This window comes from Mustela erminea, chromosome 5, assembly GCF_009829155.1.
Source record: "Mustela erminea isolate mMusErm1 chromosome 5, mMusErm1.Pri, whole genome shotgun sequence".
Taxonomy (NCBI): Eukaryota; Metazoa; Chordata; class Mammalia; order Carnivora; family Mustelidae; genus Mustela; species Mustela erminea.
The window spans coordinates 18,527,967-18,554,218 of NC_045618.1; the positions used below are offsets into that span (position 1 = coordinate 18,527,967).

Genomic DNA, 26,252 nt, shown 5'->3' on the forward strand with positions numbered 1-26,252 from the left:
AATATAAACACAAAAGTCCTTAACAAAATACTAGCAAACCAAATCCAACAACACACTAAAAAATCATTCACCACAATCAAGTAGGATTTATTACTGGGCTGCAGGTGTGGTTCAATATTCAAAAATCAATCACTGTGATACACCACATCCATAAGAGAAAGGACAAGAACCACATGATGACTTCATTAGATTCAGAAAAAACATTTGACAAAGTACAACATCCACTCATGATAAAAATCATCAATAAAGTAGGTTTAAAAGGAACATAGCTCAACTCAATAAAGGCCATATATGAAAAACCCACAGCTAGAATCATCATTAATGGAGAAAAACTGAGAGCTGTTCCCCAACATCAGGAAAAAGACAAGGATGTTCACTCTAACCACTTTCATTCAACACAGTACTGGAAATCCTGGCCATAGCAATGAGACAACAAAAAGAAATGAAAGGCATTCAGATCAGCAAGGAAGAAGTAAAACTTTCACTATGTGCAGATGACATGAAACCATATATAGAAAACACAAAGACTCCATCAAAAAACTGCTAGAACTGATGAATTCAGTAAAGTTGCAGGATACAAAATCCATGTACAGAAATCCACTGCATTTCTGTATATCAATCATGAAGCAGCACAACAAGAAATTAAGAAAAACAGTCCCATTCATAACTGCACCACAAATAATGAGATATCAAGGGATAAAGTTAACCAAAGAGTTAAAAGACTTGTACTTAAAAACTATAGAAAAGTGATGAGAGAAACTGAAGACAACACAAAGAACTGGAAAGACACTCCATGCTCACAGATTGGAAGAACAAGTATTGTTGAAATGTCCGTACCACCTAAAGTGGTCTACAGATTTAATGTTCCCTAACAAAATACAACAGTATTTTTCACAGAACAAGAGCAATCCTAAAATTTGTATGAAACCACAAAAGATCCCAAAAAGCCAAAGCATTCTTGAAAAAGAAAAGCAAAGCTGGAGGCATCACAAATTTCGGACTTCAAGTTATATTATAAAGCCGTAATAATCAAAACAGTGTGGTATTGGTACAAATGGAACAGAATAGAAAGCCCAGAAATTAACCCACAACTCCAGGGTCAATTAATCTTGAACAAAGCAGGAAAGAATATCTAATGGAAGAAAGACAGTCTTTTCAATAAATGGTGTTAGGAAAACTGGACAGCAACATGCAGAAGAATGAAACTGGGGGCACCTGGGTGGCTCAGTTAGTTAAGCATCTGAGTCTTGGCTTCAGCTCAGGTCATGATCTCAGAGTCATGGGATCAAGCCCCTCATTGTGCTCCGCATTCAGTGCAAAGTCTGCTTAAGACTCTCTCTCCCCCTGCCCCTCCCCCTGCTTTGGCGTGTGTTCTCTCTAAAATAAATAAATAAATACATCTTTAAAAAAGAGAGAGAGAATCAAACTGGACCACTTACTTATACCATACACTAAAATAAACTAAAAATGGATTAAAGATGTAAATGTGAGACCCGAAATAAAAAACGTCCTAGAAGAGAACACAGGCAGTAACTTCTTTGACATTGGCTGAAGCAACTTCTTTGCAGATATGCCTCCCGCGACAAGGGAAACAAAAGCAAAAATAAACTCTTGGGACTGCATCAAAATAAAAAGCTTCTGCATGGTGAAGAAAACAATCAACAAGACTAAAAGGCAACCTAGGGAATGGGAGAAGATATTTGTAAGTGACATATCCAATAAAGGGTTAGTATCCAAGACATATAAAGAACTTACACAACTCAAGCGTCAAAAAATGAATAATCCAATTACAAAATGGGCAGAAGACATGAATAGACACTTCTCCACAAAAGATATACATATGGTCAACAGACACATAAGATGTTTACCATCACTCACCATTAGGGAAATACAAATCAAAACTACAATAAGATGTCACCTCACACCTGTCAGAATGGTTAAAATCAACAACTCAAGAAATAACAGTTGTTGGTGAGGATGTGGAAAAAAGGAACGCTCATGCACTGTTGGTGGGAATGCAAACTGGTACAGCCACTGTGAAAAACAGTATGGAGTTTCCTCAAAAAGTTAAAAGTAGATCTACCCTACCATCCAGCAATCCCACTAGTAGATACTTAGCCCAAGAATACAAAAACACTAATTCAAAGGGATACTTGCGGCCCTATGTTTATAGCAGCATTACAATAACCAAATTGTAAAAACAGCCCAAATGTCCACTAACTGGCAAATGTGGTATATAATTACAATGGAATATTACCCAGCCATAAAAAGGATGAAATCTTGCCATTTGTAATGATGTGGATGGAGCTAGAGAGCATAATGAAAATGCTAAGCAAAGTAAGTCAGTCAGAGACAGACAAATACCATATGACTGCACTCATAAGGGGAATTTACGAAACAAATGGGCAAAGGGGAAAAAAAAAAAAAACAGAGAGACAAATCAGGAAACAGACTCTTAAGGTGCCTAGCTGGCTCAGTGGGTAGAGTATGTGACTCCTGATCTTGGGGTTGTAAGTCTGAGCTCAGTGGTTGGTGTAGAGATTACTTTAAAAAAAATCTTTGGGTGCCTGGGTTGCTTAGTCAATCATGCATCTGCCTTTGGTTCAGGTCATGGGCTTGGGGTCCTGGGATCAAGGTCCTGGGGTCTTGGGCTCCTTGCTATAGAAAGTCTGCTTCTCCCTCTCCTTCTGCCCTCCCTCTGCTTGTGCTTGCTCTCTTTAATAAATAAACAAAAATCTTTAAAAGAAAAAGATCTTTAAAATTGTTTTTTTTAAATTAAGACAAAAAAAAAGAAGCAGACTCTTAACTAGAGAACAAACTGATGGTTGCCGGGGGGAGATGGGTGGGGACGGATAAAATAGGTGATGGGGATAAAGGCGGGCACTCGTGGTGAGCACCGGGTGGTGTATGGAAGTGTTGCATTGTTCTATTGTACACCTGAAACTAACACTGTTAAAAAAAAAAAAAAAAAAAAGGAAAAGGGGTGGGGGGAGAGAAAAAAAGGAAAAAAAAAAAAAAAAAGCCAAGTCACAAAAGGTGACACATTATATGATTCCCCGTATATGAAATGTCCCAAACCAGGCGAATCCACAGAGACAGAAAATAGATTAGTAGTTGTCAGGGGCTGGGAGAACACGATAACAGAGATTGTTAATGGGATGAAAAGGTCAAAATGATTGTGGTCACGTTGGAACAACTCTTGTGAATATACCGAAGACCACTGAATTGTGTATTTCAATTGGGTGAACTGTATGGTATGTTAATTACAACTCAATAAATCTGTCCTTTAAAAAAATTGTGAACATTTGGAAGAGAAACTAAATATAGATGTGATTTAGTGGTATCTGTAAAGCTATTAATTTTTGTCTAAAAAATAATTGTAATAATGTTAAACAAAAATCAAAATATTTTTCTCTTAATATCATCCTTGAGCCAGTCATAGCTAACCAGCACAAAGCAGGTCAGAAAAAGATGTGTGCTTTGGCTTTAAATTGGTCCTGCATGATTAGGCAATCCTACCCATCTGTTTTAGGGAGGAGATTAGGAAAGCAGAGAATGCTGTGGGTCCTGAAGCACCTGACACTTGGCAATGGGCATTCCCAAGGGAAGGCCATAAATTGGGCTTGGACACTGAGCTACAACTGGCCTCACTCTTATTTTTCAGAGCTGTAAGCATGTTTTCTGATGAGCTCTAAGGCTTGAGTGCCTGGAAAAAGGCCTAGGTCTATCAAAAGTATAATCCTAATGAGAAAGCAAGAAATTCATGGAGAGAAAAGCCATAGAAAATCATTCTTAATGTTGTATTCCGGTAAATACCCTGTGAGCTTAAATATGTTAATATATTTCTTATTATGACCTCTGCAGAATGCAGATATGGAAGAATCCAGAAACTGGTGATGAACCCAGAATTTGGCTGATTGTTTCAAGCCAACAGGCTGTGCTTAAGGAAATTAGTTTGAGGACTGGTGAGTTATAGAAGAAAAGTAAGTTCTATATAGCTTCCAAAGTTACCCAGATGAGTGGAATTCAGAATGTGTTAAAGATGGGCTAGAACAGAAAAGCCAATCTCCCAGCCAAGCTGAGGGCTGCCCACCAGGCCATCTGGGGCACGGTTTAGGAGGCCTGGTTCAGCACTAAGGAGCTCAAACTCCTGCCTGCAGGGTCTGGGTCTGCACCCACAGACTCCTGCTCCTTCCTCTGTGCCTAAGTTCCGTTGGACACCTGCCTGAGGGCACACATGGGAGTTTCAGGCCAGGCCACACTCTGCAGAATGAACTGTGCACTTAGACCCAAAGCTATCTTTGCCTCGAAAAGAGGTCACCTTTTCCAATTCTCACAAAGGCTCTCTCCCTCATCCAACCATGCACAATGGTGGCAGAGGTGACAGTGGTTTTGCTGGGACCTGAGTCTCCCTGGACTTGATGAGTTCAGATGACTCTTGCATGTCACCTAAACCTTCCCCTCTGACTTCCCTGAGGCCAGCCTCCTTTCAACTCCCCCTTTGTGTGGATCTTTCCCCTGGGTGTTTGCTGGGCCTGCTAGCTGGAATGTTCTTTCTTTCTTCCATCTCTGCCTGGCAAACTTCCATTCATCTTCCTAACTACTGATCCTCTTTTAATTTTAGCTTAGCAGTCTCCTCCTTTAGGAAGGCTTCCCTGAGAAGGGCCAGGATGAGAGTGGGACCAGAGAGACAGGTAGGACACCTCATTTAAGGTGGCACTCATTCTCAAGGGCAGGCAAGTGTAGGGTGGGCACCCTAGAGTGAGTGCTTCCTTAAATGATGAGGCTTGGGCACTTGGGCTTTCTCTTCTTGATCCCTGCTCTGTCCCTGACACCCCAGACTGGGCTGGGTGCCTCCATGAACACCAACTGCACTCCCATGGAGCGATGAACCTTTCCTGCTCAGGAAACACCCCCTCCCCATGTTATATTATAACTTCCTGGTAACTCGATGCCAATCCCTTTAGTGTTAGAACCTATGAAGGTAGGGACCTCAGGTAGGACCAGCTGCCTGACAGAAGGAAGGAGGAGAAGCTGAGGAGGGAGGGAGGAAGAAACAACCTACAAATACAGATCCATTAGCTTAGACGCAGTGAGGCTATAGTTCATACCTGAATTTTCACAGATTCCAGAATAAAGTTTAGGATAAAAATCTTTTTTTTTTTTTTAAAAGCACATTTTCACATTGATTTGGTAGCAAGAATATTATAAACTACTGATCTAGTTAAAGCTTGGGGAAGTTGCTGAAATTTTATAAAAAGTGGAATAAAGGAAATCTTGTAGGAATTCATTAGGGCTTGAATTGTCTCCTCCTACCCAAATTCATATGTTCAATTCCTCACCTCCAGTACTTGAGAATGTGATTTTATCTGGGAATAAGGTTGTTGTAGATATAATTAGTTATATTAAGAAGATGTCATACTAGAGTAGGGGGACGCCTAGTCCAATATGACTGGTGTCTTTACAAAAAGGACACAAAGACACACACAGAGGGAGAAGGCCATATGAAGATGGGGCAAGATTGGGGTGATGCATCTATAAGTCAAGGAACACCAAAGATTGCCAGGAACCCCCAGAAGCTAGGAGGGAGCATCTGTTCCAGTCCCTGTTGACACTTTGAGCTCAGATTTCCAGCCCCCAGCGCTATGAGAGAAGAACCTTTCTGTTGTTCATGTCACCTAGTGGGTGGTACTTTCTTACAGCAGTCGTAGCAAGTGAATATGGAACCCCTGCTGGCCAACCCAGGCCGGGAGGTTTCTCTTCCTTCAGCTTCCCTAATAGAAGAACACTGGGTATACTCACCCCGAGCAGTTACTTCGATATGGGAGCACCACATATATATACATTTTTTAAATCACACTGTGCTCAAGTCCCACTTTCTATTGTCTCCCTGCCTGGAAACATAATTTGAATATCACTGGGACAGGGACCCAGAAGCCGGCAAATTCATCAGGAACAAACACGTGACTTTCACTGGCCATAGTTTTGCCCCTGAAACCTGAATGTCCAAATGAAAGCACATCGCATGAATCCCATGACATCCAGCCAGCTGAACTTTAACAGGGAGCCAGCCCCGAAGGGACACAATCACACACGAGGCGTCCGTACTTGAAGGTGACCTGTTGCCATTTCTGAACACTCCAAAATTAAAAGATTTTTTTTTGGTCAGCTTATTATTGGCCCCAAGTTTCAAAGCACTGAATTCTTCAAACCCTGAGTTCTTCTTTCTCTTGTAGCTGAAAGTCCTTTTTACCCCCTTACTTCGGTCATCCACAGGGGAAAAAAAAAATAGATCCTTCACACTATGCACATGAAAGTTCTAAGTGGGATAGAGAGGCCTGAATTTAAAAACCAAAACTTTGATATGTTTGAGAGAAAAATATAAGAAAAGGTAATTCCATGACTGTGGGTAGAGAAGGACTTTTTTAAACAAGATACATAAAATATAAATCAGAACAGAAAAGTGGGATAAATTGAGTCACCTTAAAAATAAAAACTCCTGTACATCAGAAGTCAACATAAAGAAAGTAAAAAGACCAAATTACACCCTGGGAGTACATACAATATATGTAAGGAGCAAATAACTTGCCAGAAACATGAAGAATGTCTACAAATTAATAAGAAAAATGCAAACAGCCTGTCGGGGACCGCCTCCGGCCGGGAAAGTCCCCGCCATTACAAGATGGCGCTTGGCTCACTGCCAGCAAAATACGCTGCAAGTAAACAAGGAACGTTCTGGTGAAGCCCGCCTAAAGGAGGACATAGTCATTGGCTGTTTCAAATTTAATCAGCATAGTAACAAGACTCTCATTGGCTCTCCCCATTGCTTGGTCCCTTATTGGTCACCCTGCTGCATATAAGCTAAGGAAGTTGACGAAATAAACGGAATGAGGCATTAACACCATACCAGGCTGGTTGTCGTTCTTGCAGGCCGAGGGCGACAACAGCCCAATTAAAGAATAGCGAAAGATACCGATAGACAATTCATAGAATATGATTTCCAAATGTCCAGAAAACATACAAAATGACATTCGACCTCACTATCAGGGAAAGGCAGTTAAAGAAACCATATGATTGGCACAGATAAGAGGTCTGACAGTATCAAGTGTTGGCAAGAATGTGGAGTAATGGGGAATTTCCATATCCTTCTGGTGAGAGCATGGATTGGTGTTTGGGCAAACTCCGTCAAGCTGAGAATGTGGATATTTGTCAACTAAGTAATTCCCCCCTGGGCACAGACCTCAGAGATAATCTTGAATGTGTGCCCAAAGAGACATGTGCAAGAGTGAAATTGGAATTTCATCCCACTGAATTTACACGTTTGCCCTGTGAGCACTGATGATTAAGTCGGGGGTAAGTCCGATGGATAAAACACAATGTGTGGGTTTAAAATCAAAAGACTAGAAGGGCGCCTGGGTGGCTCAGTTGGTTAAGCGTCTGACTCTTTTTTTTTTTTTTAAAGATTTTATTTATTTATTTGACAGACAGAGATCACAAGTAGGCAGAGAGGCAGGCAGGCAGAGAGAGAGAGGAGGAAGCAGGCCCGATGCGGGGCTCGATCCCAGGACCCTGGGATCATGACCTGAGCCGAAGGCAGAGGCTTAACCCACTGAGCCACCCAGGCGCCCCAAGCGTCTGACTCTTGATTTCAGCTCAGGTCATGATCTCAGGATTGTGATTCAAGCCCCTCAGTGGGCTCCATGCTGGGTGGGAAGCCCTACTTTAAAAATAAACAAACAAACAAACATAAATAAATAAAATGAAGACACTAGAGATCTGTGTAACAGCTGATAGGAGTACATCTCAAAAATACAAATGTAATGCGGGGGAGCAAGCTACAGAAGGAAATATACATAGAAAGTTTGAAAAATGAGGAATAATACTATGTATTCCCATGGCTATATATCTATATATCTATATCTATATCTATATCTATATCTATATCTATCTATACACACACACACACACACACACACACATTCAGAGGAATGAAAAACACTAAATTAAGCATAATGATTGCCTGTAATGTTGGGGGAAGAACACGGGATTGGGAAGGACACGGTACAGGCCTCCCTGTAGCCGAAATGTCCTATTTGGTAAGCTTGTGAGTGTGTATGTATTTGCCTAACAGTATCTGTAATTTTACGCTGTTGCAAGGAGGAACAAATGCGACCCTCTCTAGCTCCGTGTGTGCCAAGAAAGCAGCACAGTCCAGGCCCGGCCCCATGAGGCTGCTGCCGGCTCTCTGTCCAGGGTCCTGGCACCCACCTGACCGTCGGGAGCCGAGGCTTATCAAGCTAATGTCATCTCTGAGGAGCCTTCTGGAGCTCATCGAGAGTATGCTGCTCACGTAAAAGAAAAGACAAAACAGGAAATAAGATGACTTTAGCTTCACAATATATTTAATATATTTAATAAAAAAGGAATGGAGGGGGTACCCTATCAGGGAATGTTTACGTGAGAGCCTTGCCTACCCCCCCCCCCCCCCCCGCGTCCAACTCACTTAAAGCCTCAGTCCATTTCAGGTAATCTCGCCAGTCACATTCAGTCTGTGTAATGTTTGGGATGGCAACATTTTCCGCTTTTCTCTGCCTGCCGGGAACGCTTTGAGGATTTATTGTCTAGCGTGCCCATAATATGTTTAGGCGGCTTTAGGAAACACCAGACAGATGAAAAGATAGAGAGTTTTGAACAACAGAATGTGGCAGTATGTGAATTTGGCAGGTCCACAACTTCAACCACAACATATTTTATTGAATGAAAATACATCCGCAATAATTCCCCAGAGCGCGTGATGAGACACTATCTCATTTCAGATAGGCTGCAGAAGATCTCACAGGGGTGGAGACTTGTTTCAACAGGCCACAAATGAAGGCAATCTCTTTGGTATCGCTAAGACAACAGAGGGCCTCCTTTTAAGGCGCTCTGGAATTTGGGGGCGCCTGCGTGGCTCAGCTGGTGAAGCGTCTGCCTTCAGCTCGGGTCCTCGGCCCTGGGATCACCAGTCCTGGTCAGCAGGGAGGCTGCTGCTCCCTCTCCCGGCAACCTTTGCTTCTCCTCCCTTCCCCCACTCATACTCTCTCTCCCTCTCAAATAAATCAATCAGATCCTTAAAAATAAATAAATAAAAGCTCCGGAACTTGGCAAGAATACGGGGCAACGACGAAAAGCAAAGGATTTGTGGGGAGGTTGCTGATCATAGAAATCTCGTGAAATCAATCCGGAAAGAGGACAAGTGGGATTTTCTAGAGCTAGAGGGAGAAAAGGCTTACATCTGGATTTCTGCCTACTCTCTGGCACACACATCTAAAGGCTTTGCTCTGTAGACTGTATTGTTGGGTCTCTTTTCTGCACAGCGAATGTGATCTGGGCTATGGAGAGGAACTCGGACACCCAAGTTTGGTAGAGGGACCTGGCTCTGCTCTGCCATTCCCAGCTGTGTGACCCCGGGAAACGACCTCCCAACCCATTGGTTGCTCCATTTGAAAATGGTACCAGGAAGAGTGCCCAGCACATGGGACTAAATGAGACCAGTCTAAAAAACACTTTGCAAGAGCCTAACACAGAAGGTGGTTAAGAATCAGTGGTTGGTGTGGTTGCCTAAAATCACGTTATTATTTGTAGTTGTGTAAGGAAATGTGTATTAGAAGGAGATAAGGAAATGTGTTTTATAAGGTGTTAGAAAGAAAAAGACAAAAATATAACGCTCTGAAATTTCAAACTTTAAGGGATTCGAGAAATAGAGAGCAGAGAAAGTATATGAAGTTTTGTGCCATGTGAAGTTTTGTGCTTCTCTGCATTAAAAAAAAAAAAAGCACTGATTTTTCAAAACTCAAGATTTTGTGTAAGGGAAGAGCATTTCTTTAATCAAAGGAATAGAGGACGAAAAAGAGCACCAGAAAAAGAAATCATTTCCTTCTTTGTGAAACAAGCATAAGGCATGCTAGGCAAATAGTGTCCTAGGGGAGAAGCTGACCCGAGAAACATCTCTGGAGAAGTACAGGGCATTTCCCGGAGGAGGAAAAGGAGAAGCAGGGCTTTGAACACAGGAGCATTCGTCAGAGACTTTATACACAAAAAAAGAGAGGCAGAGAAGGGGATTCTTTAAAGAAACACATCTACAGAGGTATAAGCTTAGACACCAAGGACCTCGAGGTGATGGTATGAACCTAAAAAATAGAGCTTAGCCCTGAAAGCAAGATTTAGAGATTACTGGTTTGAACACTGTAGGATCTAAAAGCAAGAGAGTAAAGGTGATTACTGGAGTATCAAAAATTCTCAGTAAAAGCCACTGGGGACAGATTATGGGGAAGCCTATGGAACTAAGTCGAATTTCAGCATACCAATGAGGTGGTGTCAGGTAGATATACACGAAATCTCACATGCCACGGTTTATTCCATTACCTTCTACCCCTTCCCAGGAAATACCAGGAAGGGAGAAAGCTTCCTCATCTCCTTCCCTCCTGGAAAAGCTTATGTTAGAATCACTTTCCAAATCTCAAGGCTATACTGGATTACAAAGAAGCACAACAAAGAAACAAAGTCAAGCTTAAAAATAAAAATATAAGACTATCTTGGTTTTAGCTTAGGTGGTTCACAAAAGCACAAAAGACACAGAATGCTTAGCCTTTCCCAAGGCAAAGGACAAGAACAGGAAAGAATATTGCACACCAGGGGCAGTCTTGAAGTACAGAATCTTAGATTGTGATGATATAAGCACATGTTTAAAACCAAATCATTTCCGAGATGAAACTGCACAAAGAGAAACATTGCATTGGATAATAACTATAATTACTATTTTTTAAAAAAGGGTCTATCGGGGCTCCTGGCTGGCTCAGTCTGTAGGGCATGTGACTCTTGATCTCGGGGTCATGAGTTTGAGCCCCACAGTGGGTGTAGATATTTTTTTAAAACATAAAATATTGGGGTGCCTGGGTGGCTCCCCAGGTGGTTACCTGGGTAGAAAATAATTCTTAACACAGGGGAAAGGTTTGCCCATTTTCACCACCGAGTTTCTCGATCACATTTAGAAAAACGAGGTACAGAAATATGTTCTGGACTCACTCTTCGAAGTTAATAAGTTGTGAATAAAAAGTAGGGCTAGAACAGAGGAGGGCAGGCAAAAGGGACAAGGCTTCAGCCCACAGTTAGGGATAGAAGGCACAGAGCATGAGTCACCCGGCAGCATTTATCTGTCAGCCCAAGGAGAAAAGAACCAGCCTGGCCTGATGGGTACCATAAAAGGCGAGGCAGAAGGAGGGAGAGGATGCATGAAAGATACCCTTTTAAGAGGAACACCGATCCCATGAGAGCTGCCAGAGACATTATCCCGGTCTTCTACCACCGAGATCTGGTAAAAGAAAAGGCCCTTGTGCTTGTGAACATAAGCAGTAATGTACAAAAACAAAGCCTCGTAAATTTCTAAAGCAGCTCTGTGTAGGCAAAATACTCATAATTTAATGAGGAAACAAAGCAGAGTGATCAGATGAAAACCATGCAGTTGAAACATGCAAGTGCCAGGGAGTATGTCCCTGTGAAGAACCAGCACTGAAAGAAGCGGTGAAGTTTAACACAACTCAGCTAAACACAAAGTAACTTTGTAGGACAGCTGGAAACATCTACATTCTTGTTTGGTACTAAGCACAGATGTGAACGAGGCGCGCCATCTGCTGGCAAGATTTGGTACTGCTATTTGGAAAGACGTCTTAGAGGAGGTGGGGGGGATTCTGGCTGAGGATAGTTTAACCCTCTTTTTCTGGACATTAAGTTGTCGCATTGTTAGTTAGGTTTCAACAGATACAACAGGGAAGAAATTCTGGATGGCCGGCCCTCCCAGTGATTGCTCTCTTCCTCCTCTCATTACATAAATGGAATCACACAGTATGAATTCTTCGGTCTGGCTTCTTGCACGACACATTTTGTGTGAGAGTCGTCCATGATGGGAAGCAGAGGAGCAGTTTGATCATTTCCTTAGCATGAACAGATCACAATTTTATCTATTCTGCTTTTGATGAACAGTTGGGTTGTTTCTGATTCTCGGTTATTACAAATAACGTAGCTTTGGACATTCTTGGCTGTCTTTCGGTGAACATATGTGTGCATTTCTGTTCTATTTATGGGAAACTGCTATGTCATAGAGTAGATGAACATTCAGATTTTGAAGATAAAGCCAGTTTTCCAAAGCAGTTATACCAAATATATTCTAAATGACAACATATGAGAAAGTATTTGAGACCCTGACATCCTCACCAACACTTGATATTATCAGTCTTTCAAAAAACTTCAGCCAACCTTACGATCCAGCAATTGCACTTCTAGGTGTTTACCCCAAAGATACAGACAGTGAAAATAAGGAGCACATGCACCCCAGTGTTTATGCAGCAATGTCCACAACAGCCAAACTGTGGAAGGAGATGAATGGATAAAGATGTGGTCCGTGTATACAATGGAATATTACACAGCCATCAGAAAGGATGAGTACCCACCATTTGCATCAACATGGATGGAACTGGAAAAGATTATGTTCAGTGAAATAAGTCAAGCAGAGAAAGACAATTATCATATGGTTTCACTCCTTTGTGGAACATAAGGGATAGCGTGGAGGACCACAGGGCAAAGGAGGGAAAACTAGACGGGAAGAAATCAGAGATGGAGACAAACCATGAGAGACTCTTAACTCTGGGAACCAGACAGAGGGTTACAGAGGGGAGGGGGGGTGGGGGGATGAGGTGACCGGATAATGGGTATTCAGGAGGGCACGTGGGGCAATGAGCACTGGGTGTTATATGCAACTAATGAATCATTGAACACTACACCAAAAACCAATGAGTTATTATTATATGTTGGCTAACCGAACATAATAAAAAAAAAGATTTAAAAAAATTTAGCCATTCTAGTGGAGCTGTAGTAGTAGCTCATGACTTTTATTTTTACTTCCCTGATGACCAATGAGGTAGAACATTTAGTATGCTTATTACCTGTGTGGGCATCCTTTTATTGTGAAGTCTCTTGCTCACTTTTTTATGCAGTCGTTTGTCTCTGTTTTATTGATATACAGCAGTTCTTTACAGATTCTAGATACAAGTTCTCTCCTAGTTATGCATATTAGAAATATCTTCATCTCTGTGGTATGAGATACATGGTGATTTAAACACTGAGGAGGGGGTGCTTGGGTGGCTCAGTTGGTTAAGCGTCTGCCTTCAGCTCAGGTCGTGATCTCAAGGTCCTGGGGGGAGCCCGCTTCTCCCTTTCTTTCTGTGCTCTCTCTCACAGCAATAAATAAATAAAATCTTGTAAAAAATAAAGTGTCACTGATGTACATGCCTTGGTTGTGGCTGCTGTGACATGACCATGGTCCTCTTTTGCTTCTGGACAACGGCCACAGGGAAGCCACGGACACAGCATCGTGGAGAAGCTCCTTCTGCCTGAAGAAGATTCTTCTGGCAGAGAACCCCTGGTCACCGTGTATTTAAAACAACCGAAACTGGAAACTTACTGTGCAGATGACAATTTGATCCGTGCTTGGATTTCTATCCATTCCTCCTTTATAATCCTTCCACACTGCAGCAGCTCCTTTGCAAGTCGCTCTGCCTTCGACAAATTCTCCGAAGCTTCCTTAAATCTGGACTGTGTTCAGGAAAATTCACACATGGTTCTAGATTCTGGGCCCCCAGTACCTGGACATCCTTGGCTCTTAAATTTCCCATCACCCTTCCTGAACCACCAGTCACTTTTTGATTTGGCCTTGAAAATAAAGGGGCGCCTGGGGGGAGCTCAATGGGTTAAGCATCTGCCTTTGGCTCAGGTTGTGATCTCAGGGTCCTGGGATGGAGCCCTGCTTCAGGCTCTCTACTCAGCGGGGAGTCTGCTTCCCCCTCTGTGCCCTGCTCGTGCTCTCTCTCTCTCTCTTGCTCTTTCTCTCTATCTCAAAGAAAGAAATAAAATCCTAAAAATAAAAAAAGAAGAAGAAGAAGAAGAAAGAAAATTAAAAAATTAAATATAATCACTACAGCAGGCATTTCTAGGTGGAAAGATTAGAAACAAAAGGATACTTTTGAAGGGAGAGTAAGGCCCTCCCCATGGTATGGAACAGCTCAATCGAACACTTGAAAACATCTGTGTCGTTGTCATAGGGAGGCTGGATGGAGTTGGTAAGGATTTCTTTGGCTTTTTCTGCATGTTGCCTTGCTTGCAGTGACAGTCCTGCAGACAAAGAAAGAGGTCTCAGTTTCTCTTTCACGTCAGTGGGACAGGACTAGAGTTATCTCTGGCTGGGAAATCAAACGAGGTCTCCTCAAGCATTGGCAAGAGGCACACAGAAATGGATCAGGACAGCATGAAATACTGTCCCGACTGTAAAAACCAAAGGAGTGGTTTCCACCGAGTACATAAGACAACTTTCTCCCCATATGGCCTTTCTAGAAGTAAACAGAGTGAGCGGGAACTGAACAACTTTGAAACCTCACCAATATCAGAGATACAATAGGTTCTAAATAATTATAAGAAAAACAAATGGAATGCAAGGACTATAGCATTCTGGGCAGGAAACTAGATATTCATGAATTTTTTAATCCTGGCTTTGTGACAGCGGTCTTTAATGAAATACTAAAACTTCTGAATCTTCTGCTTGTCCATCTCTAATCATAACATCAGAGATGTATTTTAACATAATACAAATACAGTGACAATCTACAAAAACTTACAAATAGGATTCCAGTGACCGAATGGGCTAATGTGCTACAATCTCTTATTTGCACAATGTTATGGACTAACATGAAACAAAATGGAACAAAGAGAAAAGTAATTACTTCCAAGCACTAATTCCCCAGTGCACGCCAGAGTTCTTCCATGGGCTTATTAATTTGTGGTGAGAGTGACAGTGGGGGTCACGGGTTAGGTTTCAGGGCTTTTTGCCTCGCCACACCCCTCTCTTCCTCTCCCACACCAGCATCCTCTCTTCCGCCCACAGCCATAAACCTTTGGTCTTCTATTTTTCCATCGTATGAAATTATATCTCAAATCTCTAAAAAAAAGCTGTCAAAAATATGAAATTAATTCTGTTCCTGTGTCTGTAAAACAGAAGAGTATATTTTCTGATGGAGAAAATCCGGGGTATGCTCTCCATGGGGGAACGCGTAGAGAATTTTGTCTAATTTTTTTTCCGTTTGTTTGTTTTAATGTTTAGTTTAAATTCAATTTAATTAACATATACTGTATTATTAGTTGCAGAGGTAGAATTTAGTGATTCATCAGTTGCATACAACACCCAGCGCTCATTACTTCAGAGAATTTCGTCTAATTTTTTTAAAGCACACATGTAATCAACCTACGCGAAATTTACTAGTGCCAATTACGCATGCGCTATGACAAAAATAATGGTGCACCGTATTACCAACTTTGGTATATTCCCTCAAGGAACTCAGTCGACCGAGGCTGTGTGGGTTGAGGTTTAGGAACACTGGCTTCTGATATCCAAGTGCCCAGAATGAGTTCCCTGAACTACCACTTATTCTGAAGCCTCAGCTTCCACAACTGTAAATAGCGATGATAATACTATGCCCCGTATAGGACTGTGATGAACAATGAATGAGAACATGTGTGGGAGATGGTTAGCATGGCGTCTGGCTTTTAATAAGACCTTCATGAAGAGTAGAGGCTGCTTTCACTCTAAATTGAGAAAGCAAGACTATCATTGCAAAAAGGTAGCGGGCTGTGGAAGAAAAGCATCATTTGAAATCCCAGATGCTAGGCCACCAGCACTGGCGTGCAAAATCTGAGGTCTGAGTCTTGGATCATCTACTTACTAACAATGTAAATTGTGGCAAGCTGTTTCAGCGTCCCTGTTCCCTCTGAGTCTAAAATTATAGGAAGGGGTTAGGGTTTGTTTTGTTTTTTTCTTTTTAAATATTTTTATTTATTTATTTATTTGTCAGAGAGAGAGAGAGAGAGAGAAAGCACAAGCCGGCAGAGGCAGAGAGAGAAACAGGCTCCCTATTGAGCAAGGAGCCCGATGCGGGACTTGATCCCAGAACCCTGGGATCATGACCTGAGCCAAAGGCAGAGGCTTTAACCCACTGAGCCACCCAGGCCTCCCAGGGGTTAGGGTTTGAACTAGATGATCTCCAGGGTCCCCTCTGGCTCCAACAGTCTTTGATCTAATAGGTGGGACCAGTCGATAATCAGATTTAGCCAAATGTATTGGGTGGTAATTCTGTACTGAGCATTGCGGTGTTTTCCATTTCTTGTTATTTTATGTATTCGCTGGTCAATCGTGGCAAGTTAAAGTGCCACCATCATCATTATCACTGCTTTTCAGTTGAAGAAAGGAGTATGGAGACGTACTCTTTACACCCCGTCCTAGGGCGCCCAGTCAGAACGGAGAGGACATGCTATCCTGCTGCTTTTGCCCTCCCTGCCTCCATCCCTCTTCCTGTTTTCTTTTGGGGACGCCTGGGTCCCTGCACACTCAGTTCATGCGATTTTGACCGAGGCCAGCCTGTCCCCCAGGATCCAGTGGAGCTGAAAGGCAGATCTAGATCTAGCCCATCAGACTATTCCTCGCCCTTGACATACTATCCAAGTCAGCCCAATTAGAACCCCCAAACCCTGAGATTTGGGTGGAAAGATGTTCTTTCTGTCCTGGGAACGCTGATGAGGGAAATTTAAAGCTTCGCAAGCTTTGCCGCTGTCATGCGGGCAGAGCCTGGCTAAGCCTGAAGTCCACACAGAGAGAAAGAGAGCCGAGCGGTGGGATAAGAGAAAGACACAGAATTGATGACACTGTGTGAACTCCCGGATCCGGCTAAGTCTACAGCAAGTTTTGGCCTTGGCTTTTCAAGCTGTATGAGCTGATACATTACCTTTTATTCACTGCCAGCTTGATTTAGTCTCTTGGTTTGTGTATTTTTTGTGGGGGAGGAGAAGGGCCATGTATAGGGCAAGAGATTCTTCATCAAAACAAATGTGGACGGATCTTATTTCAGGTCCCTGCTCCACTGGGCACCTTCTACAGGGCCTTCCAAGCTAACAAATTCTCTCCCACGAACCCTACTTTTAAGATCATAAAAAAGGGTCCTCTAAAAAAAATAAAACCAGATGAAGCCAGAGAGGGAGAAAAACCATAAGAGACTCTTAAATCGTAGAAAACAAACTGAGGGTTGCTGGGGAGGAAGAGGGTGGAAGGATGGGGGGTAACTGGGCGATGGACATTAAGGAGGGCAGGTGAGGTCATGAGCGCCAGGTGTTAGAGAAGACTGATGAATCACAGGCCTGTGCCTCTGAAACCAGCAATACATCATATGTTAATTAATTAAATTTAAATGTTTAAAAAAGGATCCTCCAAAGTCATCCAAAGGGCTCAAATCCTCCTTCTCTTTTTATAGATCATAGAAAAAATCCAGGGCTCCTGGGGGGCTCAGTGGGTTAGGCCTCTGCCTTTGACTCAGGTCATGATCTCAGGGTCCTGGGATCGAGCCCCGCATCGGGCTCTCTGCTCAGCAGGGAGACTGCTTCCCTTCCTCTCTCTCTGCCTGCCTCTCTGCCTCCTTGTGATCTCTGTCTGTCAAATAAATAAAATCTTAAAAAAAAAAAAAAAATCTTACTGACCCTTTCTGAAGGAGAGGGCTCTTCAATGTGTGGACAGCAGACAATTCAAGAAAGCCTAATGATTCCTTCCAGGCAATTGTGAGTCACATTTGCACGGAAGAGCGGAAGCCCAAGGAGTGATCCTCCCGGGTCTGCGAGGAACTCACCTTTCAGCTGGAGGTAGCCCTGAGCCAGATTGACGTGTGCCTCTGCCAGTTTCCAATGGGAGTCGCCATAGCAAATTCTCGTCAGTGCGACGCAGCGAACCAGCTCGCGGACCGCCTGTTTATACTGCGACGGAGAGAAAATGGGCTTTAGCAGTCAGACAACGGAAAACACGGAGTCAACCTGCACTTCGATCCCGTGTGTATTTCCCGAGTGCCCCCTGAGTGCTGGACATGGTTGTAAGCACTTGGGGTCCATCAGAGAACAAAACAGGCAAAGATGTCTTTGGGGAGGAGGGGGCTGTTCATCGGGTGGGGTAAAAGAGACAATAAATGGCAGAAAGAAGTAGAATTCACGGTGTATTTCAATTTCTAAAACATTTAAGCTTGTAGTACATTTAAAAAAATATGATAAATCAAGAAGACATGGAAAAACCAGGGCAGACTTATCACCATTCCCTAGGGTTTCTAGCTCCCCGGCTGTGAACAACAACTACAGCTCAGGCACCAGTGGGCAAGTCAGTAGTGGGATTTCTAATAATGCTCACTGGTTCTCAACTCAAGTACTTTTCTTAGCAGCCTAGGACAACAGCATGGCAATGAGGCTGGCAGGACTGACGAACAGATTTCATTAAAGGAGTGAGAATTCCGTTTACATTCGGTGTCAGGACAAAGAGAACAGGGAGCTGGCCTCTCCAGGTCCGGGTCAGCTCAGAGCAGCAATACACTCCCAGCGAGGCTGGTAGTTTTACAAGATCACTCCAGAGTTCTCTGACTCTTTCCATCCAGTGGCGGAAGTCTATGTCTCCTTCCCTTTGAATCTGGGCTTTACGATGGGCTGATGAAATATGGAGAAAATGATGCGGTGCCATGTTTGGGGGCTCAGGTCTTAAGGAACTAGAGGCTTCCGTTTTCTGTTTCTATTTGGAACTTGTTATGGGCTGAATTATGTGCCCCCCAACCCCAAACGTTGGAGCCCCAAGTACATCAGAATGTATGTGAAGAGAGGTCTTTAAAAATGTAAGGTGAGGGCGCCTGGGTGGCTCAGTGGGTTAAGCCGCTGCCTTCGGCTCAGGTCATGATCTCAGGGTCCTGGGATCGAGGCCCGCATCGGAGAGCCTGCTTCCCTCTCTCTCTCTCTGCCTGCCTCTCCATCTACTTGGGATTTCTCTCTGTCAAATAAATAAATAAAATCTTTAAAAAAAAAAAATGTAAGGTGAAATGAGGCAGTTAAGGTAGAGCCCTAATTCAATAGGACTGATGTCCTTATAAGAAGAGGAAGAGACACCAGGGTGGGGCACACAGAAAGAAAGAACTGGGGACAGCGAGAGGACACCCTCTGCAAGCTAAGCCTCCAAATGACATCAACCTTGCCAACACTTAGATTTTGGACTTGCAGCCTCTGGAACTCTGAGGAAATAAACTTCTGTTGGTGAAGGTACCCAGTCTGAGGTATTTGGTTATGGCATAATAACCTAACCACTACGCCACGAGGAAGCCTAAGTGGTCCCACGGAGAGGCGCAGGTAGAAAGGCACCAATGGCTGATGCCAATTAGAAAACCAGAGGAGTGAGCCGTCTTGGCAATGGGTTCTCTCTTGGCCGGTAGAGCCCAGCTAATGCCGAGAGTTAAGGGAATGGCTTCCATGGAGAGACGGCAAATGAGTAGTGTATGAGAAAGAAAGAAATGATGCAAACTGTGGGGAGTCTAGACAGATAGTCCACCCGAAAGAGAGAGGACCTGATCTGATAATGAGTCTATCCCAACTGCAGATTGCTAAGAAGGGGGCTACATAGCTTGAAAGTTAACCGCCGCCCCCTGCCCCCATCATAGCCTTGGTCCTCGTTACCTGCAACTGGGACAGGGTACAAAAGAGCAGCCTGTCCTCCCCCCACCTTCTTACTTGCTAGAACGCAAAGTGCAAATGTCCCTTTGGCTTTCTGATCTTTATTCTGCCAGTGCCAGTGGTTTCATCCAACAGGCATGGGGAGGAGGTAGAGAGGAGAGAAGTACAAGTAGGCAGGCAGTTTCACAACTGGGATGAGCCTTGGAAACAATCTAATCTGATGCCCTTTATTTTAACTTCTTTTTTTTTTTTAAAGATTTTATTTATTTATTTGACAGACAGAGATCACAAGTAGGCAGAGAGACAGGCAGAAAGAGAGGAAGGGAGGCAGGTTCGCTGCTGACCAGAGAGCCCGATGCGGGGCTCAATCCCAGGACCCTGGGATCATAACCTGAGCCGAAGGCAGAGGCTTTAGCCCACTGAGCCACCCAAGCGCCCCACTTTCTTAAATTTCTTAACATTAAAATATGCAGCTCTGATGATCAGTAGGTCTGGCCACATATATATTTAAAAATGAGTATTTAATACCCAGATGTTGGTGTCTAAGCACTCTTCTTTGCTAAGAGGAAACAGGAGTCCCTGAATCCACAGTTGGAGCAAGGGAAGTGCCAGATGAATGTGAAAAAAATAGGAAAGAATGGGGCATCTGAGTAGCACAGTGGGTTACTCTACCTTCAGCTCAGATCATGATCCCAGAGTCCTAGGATTGAGCCCCACATCGGGCTCTCAGCTCAGCAGGGAGCCTGCTTCCCCTCTCTCTCTCTGCCTACCTGTGATCTCTGTCTGTCAAATAAATAAATACATAAATAAAATTTTTTAAAAAAGGAAAGATTAATGGGGATGTACCAAGGACATGGAGGGAGCCAGCATGAAGGGGCCAATACTGGCAAATACGGGACAGTTTAAGTTTTGGAGACGATAATGAATTGCAACATATTCGAAACACAATTTCCTGAGCCCATACATGACATAAATGAGGGAATAACAAAGTGCAAAGGAGGAAAATCTCTTCCTTATAATAATGCCAACATTTATTATTATTATTTATTTATTATTTATTATTATTCTGCATTTATGCAGAAAGAATGCTTAAGTCAGGGAATCACCATTTGACAAACATCACAGTAATAACTGATTGAGGCAAGACTCATTAATGGAAGCTAAAACTAGGGAGTGAAGTTTTAATGAGGAATGGGATAGATAACAGGGTCTTGATGAATCTTCCCACAAGACACGGATTCATTACAAAGGGGAGAATAGTAATTCCATAGAGAAGCCACCTGCCAGACAGCATCTAGCCAAGTGATCAAAGTTAGTGTCAGAGTAAGGAGACAAGAGAATACTATGCCTCCCGCTATGATGCACTAAGGCCCCTAGGTCGTGTCTATGGGACTCTGGCCACAAATGAATAACCTGCATCTATTCAGGAGGAAACACATGACCAAAGCGATTTGAGAGATATTATATAAAAGAATTGGAGTCACTTGTTAGGGACTGAATATTTGTGTCCCCCCCACCCCGGCCAAATTCAGGTTCAACATATGCCCCCAAGGTGGCATTTGGAGATAGGGCCTCTAAGGAAGTAATTAAGGATAAATGAGGTCATAAATGTGGCGCCATGATCCAACAGGATTAGTGTCCTTATAAAAACAGACACCTTTCTCTTATCCTCCCCTCCCCCCGCAGAGAGGCCACATGACCAGCAGGCAAGAAGGCACCCATCTACAACCCAAGGGCAGAGCTCCCACCAGATACCAATCCTGCCGGCACCCTGATCTTGAACTTCTAGTCTCCCAAACTGTGATAAATACATGTCTGTTAAGTCACCCAGTCTAGCCAGAGCAGATGAATGCAGTACTTTTCCCAAAAATATCAAGATCATTAAAGACAAAGACAGGCTAAAGAACCATTTTAGTAGATCAATGAAGGCTAAAAAGACTTGACAACTGTATCCCACATGAATTTATGGGGCAGAGCATGGATCTGTCTGATTTCTTTTTCCTGCCAAAGACATGACTGAGATACTTCGAGAAATATGGATAAGGTTTGTAGATTACATGAAAATATCGTACCAATATTAGTTTCCTAACTTTAATTGTCGGACGGTGGTTACCTGGAGAGTATCCTCTAACGTATTCAGGGGGTAAAAGACAGTAATATCTGTAATTTACTCTCAGACAGTCAGGAAAATAATGATATGCACACAGAGAAATAAAGCAAATGTTAACTGGTGAATCTTGGGGACTTTCCTGTGTAAATCTGAAAATATTTTTAAAAAGTAGAATAAAAATGGGTATTTTAAAAAGCCAATTACATCATGATAATACTTTCCTGCAAACACTTTTAAGACCTCCCAGGACACTCAGCCAGAGACCTGCAAGGTCCTAAGTGAAAACTCTCTCTCTACACCTGTTTCACATCAGACCGCAGTCCCCTCTTTCACTGCAAACACGTCACACTCATGCCCACCTCAGAGACTTCACATGTGCTGTTCCCTCTCCCTGGAACTCTTTTCCCTTAACTCCTCCATGCTGACTCCCTTCCTAAGGTCTCAGCTCATACCTTCCCTCTTCACAGACAGGCCCCTCCTCCTTCCTTAATGTCACGACTTCTGTCTTGCTCGTGTATTTACAATGCTGACTGCAACTGCTTAATTAAGGCTTTTTTTTTTTTTTAAGATTTTATTTATTTATTTGACAGACGGAGATCACAAGTAGCAGAGAAGCAGGCAGAGAGAGGGTGAGGTGGGGGAAGCAGGCTCCCCGCTGAGCAGAGAGCCTGATGCCAGGCTGGATCCCAGGACTCTGGGATCATGACCTGAGCCGAAGGCAGAGGCTTTAACCCACTGAGCCACCCAGGCGCCCCTAATTAAGGCTTCTTAATTAAGTCTTAAGAATTAAGGCTTAATTCTCTTGCAGATCTCTTGCAGATCTGGCAGAGAAAGGCTGCCAGCCTACTGTGTACTTCGCACAGAGCCTGGCACATAGTGGATACTGAACAAATATGGGTTGGAAAATGATTAAGTCCATGTTCAAAACCAAATTCATGTCTCCTCTCCATAATCCTGCTCTTCATCCTGTAGTCATCACAATTAGGCAAACACACTGGCAAGCCTCCCACCACCAAGCAGACTCAGAGCTAAGTCATGAACTGGATATACCCCCTACCCCAATGATTGGTTCTTGCCTCGACAACCCCTTCATCGCCTCCGTGATTCACAAATCCAAATTCCTGTTGTATCTCAGCATCACAGCTGCCTCTGTTGTAGTTCAGGCTCTTAAAATTCCTTGCTGGGGTTGTTATTTTTAAAGACTTATTTATTTATTTGAGTGGGGAGGAGCAGCAGGAGAGAGAGAGACTCTCCAGCCGACTCCTGGCTGAGCAAGGAGCTAGAAGGGCGGGGCTCCATCCTGGGACCCGGAGCCAAAATCAAGAGCCACACGCTCAACCCCACACAGGACCCGCCACGTAAGTGGTCGTAGAGAAATGCATACTGAATGAGCGAGTGAATGAGCAAAACTCTGAGGACAGAATGGGAACGACGTATGTGGAAAACAAGAAGATCAAGAAAGTAAGAATTGTTAAGCTCTGTACAAGTTCCACCTTTGTGTTCTGGTGCAGTGCCTAAACCCGGCACTAGGGGGAGCTCAGGAACTATGTACGCGCCGGTGGAAAGAGACTCCAGGAGGTCAAACCTACAACCAGTTGGTCTAGTATACACTCGCTGAAGGTCAGGGTAAACCTGTTTGCTCATTTGTCATTCATTCAGCAAGTATAATGCTGACTGTGCCAAGCCCTGTGCCTGGAGCCTGGAGGGCTACACCCGCTCGTTACTCCATATACTCTCTTGTACCAAACTCCTGAAGCTAAAAATGTAACCTAAACTCTCATCAGTTACCTGAGTGCATGCATAGAAAAGGAAGGGTCCTTACTTCGTGACAGCTAGAATAGGACTTCGCTTTCTCTTCACAATGGTGGAGTTTCTCTCGAGGAGGTTGGAATAGCGCTGTCTGAGGCAGCTTGTTTTGGATCTTCTTTCCAGGCGTTATGCTGACAGCAGCAACAATTTCGTCTAGGTGATTAGATATGAGCGTTTCCTTTGATTCTTGCATATTTTTATATACATTGTCCTCTAAATAAGAAAATAAGGATGTTAAGTGGTAATTTCCATACTTACTTAGACAAATATGCATTTTTCGAAACTGATGCTAAATCTAGGAAAATTCCAACACTCTACCCATGAGTTCTTTGAAATTAGTAGTACTCCATCCAAAAAGATCCTGATAAGTAGTACTAACTTCTTAGCAAAACTATCAGGCTGATTTCCAATTTTAACTAAACCAAACATTCCTTGTTCATTAAAATATACATATTTATACATGTATTTTATATATGTATATATAGGAGAAATCAAGCAAGCCCAAACAACTCTCAAAGAACCCAGATTATATCCCCTGAAACCCAACTGAGTTTGAAGCAGTGAAACAATGACTTTAATAAGGAATAGCTAATTAATAATAAGTTATTATTATTTAATAACTTTCACTTCTAGTCAAGATGGGGCAATAGGGACAAGATTCATTCTCTTGCCTGAAATAGCCAACGAACCAACACACACACACACACACACACACACACACACACACACACAGACAAAGACATTATGGAACAATGGTTTTCAAGAGATAGGATATCAGATGTGATTATGGAAAAAAGAAACAAAGTGAGACCCATGATTACCCCAGCTTATTGCTTTGAGAAAGTTTCTAGGACATACAAGGAGCAGAAACACAGAAGTAACCACGAGACTCTCTGAGTTGAGAAACTAGAGCTGAGGACATGGGGAGAATAGGTAGCTAGAGTTCATAGGATAGATTACTGGAAAGGCTAGAGATGCACTGAGAGAGGATCCTGTGATTAGCAGAGGGATCCTTACAACATGGAGAGAAAATACTGATCGGCATGTGTATAAGAAAAATATTTGAGTCTGGGAAAAGAATCCTTCTAGTAATATTGAAAGGAACAGTGTCTGGCATTCATACAGGGCCGGCAATGCCTGTTCCCACCAAACAGACTGGAAAACTCATAATTCATAATGCATTGGGTAAAGCACTCAGAGAGGTTTTGTTTCCGTAGTGTGAAATTACTATCCCTAGACTGAGCACTGCTTAGACTCACCTAACAAAGCATAACAATAAGACTTAGAAGGATCAGCCTATTTCTAAATAACTTAACTGCCCCAGAAGACAAAACTCAAGGATGTATAGGACACACAAATAGCTAGCATGCAACAAGGTAAAATTCACAAAATTTGACATCTAATCAAAGATTACTAGGCATGCAAAGGGATAGGCAAACCTGGGCCATAATGAGAACAATAATGAATCACTCAAAACCCAGAATTGACACAGATGTTAAATTAGTAGAAAAGAGTATTAAAGTAGTTATTATGACTGTATTCCATATGTTTAAACAGTTAAGTGGAGACACAGAAAATATTTTAAAAGGCTGAAATTCAACTTCTAGATATGAAAATTACGAGATGAAAAATAGACTAGATGGGATTAATGACAGATTAGATATTACAGAAGAAAAAATGACTGAACTTGTAGATTTAGCAATAGAAACGATCTAAAAAATTATAAGCTATGAAACAACTTCAAATTGCCTAATATATATAATTTCAGTCTCTATGGGAAAGCAGACTGTAGCAGGGACAGAAAAAATATTTGAAGAAATAACAGCCCCCAAATTTCCAGACTTTTTAGGAAAAGCAAGAATCTGGAGACCCAAGAAGCTCAATGAGCATTACACACAAGAAACAGAGAAAACTACACCAAAACACAGCATAACCAAATTCCTTAAAACCAAGGTAAAGAGAAAAATCTTAAACATAGAAGGAAAACGTATTAGTATGAAAAAATAAATATATGGATGACAGCAGATTTCTTGGGGGACAAAAAGCACATGAGAAGGGAGTAAAACAACATACTTACAGTATGGAAAGAAAAAAAGTTGTCAAGCTAAAATCTGCACCAGTGAATAGAGATCTTTCAAAACCAAAACCTGAAAGAATTAATCATCAGCAGATTTGCACTCCAATGTTCTCCAAGAACTATTAAAGGAAGTCTTTCAGAAGGAAGGAACATGGTAGCAAATGGAAATCTAGATCTACACAAAGGAATGAAGACAATGGGAATGATACTTACATGGGCAAATATGTAAGACTATTTTCATATTACTTAAATCTCTTTAAAAGATAATCAACTTTTTTTAAGATAAATTTTTTCCCTCTTTATTTTTTTTTAATTTTTTTATTTTTTATAAACATATATTTTTATCCCCAGGGGTACAGGTCTGTGAATCACCAGGTTTACACACTTCACAGCACTCACCAAAGCACACACCCTCCCCAATGTCCATAACCCCTAATCAACTTTTTTTAACAAAAAATAATGTACTGTGGGACTTGTAACATATGTATAAGTGAAATGTATAACAGTAGCATAAAGGCTAGGAAGGAAGGAATGGAATTATCAAATTCTTACACTCTATGTGGAGTGGTATAATATTAATTGAAGGTAGACCTAGTCAAAGTTGTATAGTATAAGCCCCAAGTAACCAATAAAATAACCAAATAAAGAATTTTAGGTAATAAG

The 26,252-nt window shown here is 42.4% G+C and overlaps 1 protein-coding gene across 6 annotated transcripts in view; it reads right to left on the reverse strand.

The window, feature by feature from the left end:
• Positions 1-26,252, reverse strand: part of TTC23 (tetratricopeptide repeat domain 23) — a 101,722-nt gene that overhangs the window by 58,904 nt on the left and 16,566 nt on the right. For all 6 annotated transcript variants that reach the window (XR_004285612.1, XM_032342173.1, XM_032342172.1 and 3 more), the window contains exons 2-5: positions 23,526-23,725; positions 17,751-17,874; positions 14,052-14,202; positions 13,496-13,621 (exon numbers count right to left, since the gene is read on the reverse strand). Coding sequence is in view for 5 of the 6 variants with exons in the window: in XM_032342171.1 (XP_032198062.1) it covers positions 13,496-13,621; positions 14,052-14,202; positions 17,751-17,874; positions 23,526-23,725 (601 nt within the window). In the remaining variant the exon portion in view is untranslated. The remainder of the gene's footprint in view (positions 1-13,495; positions 13,622-14,051; positions 14,203-17,750; positions 17,875-23,525; positions 23,726-26,252) is intronic.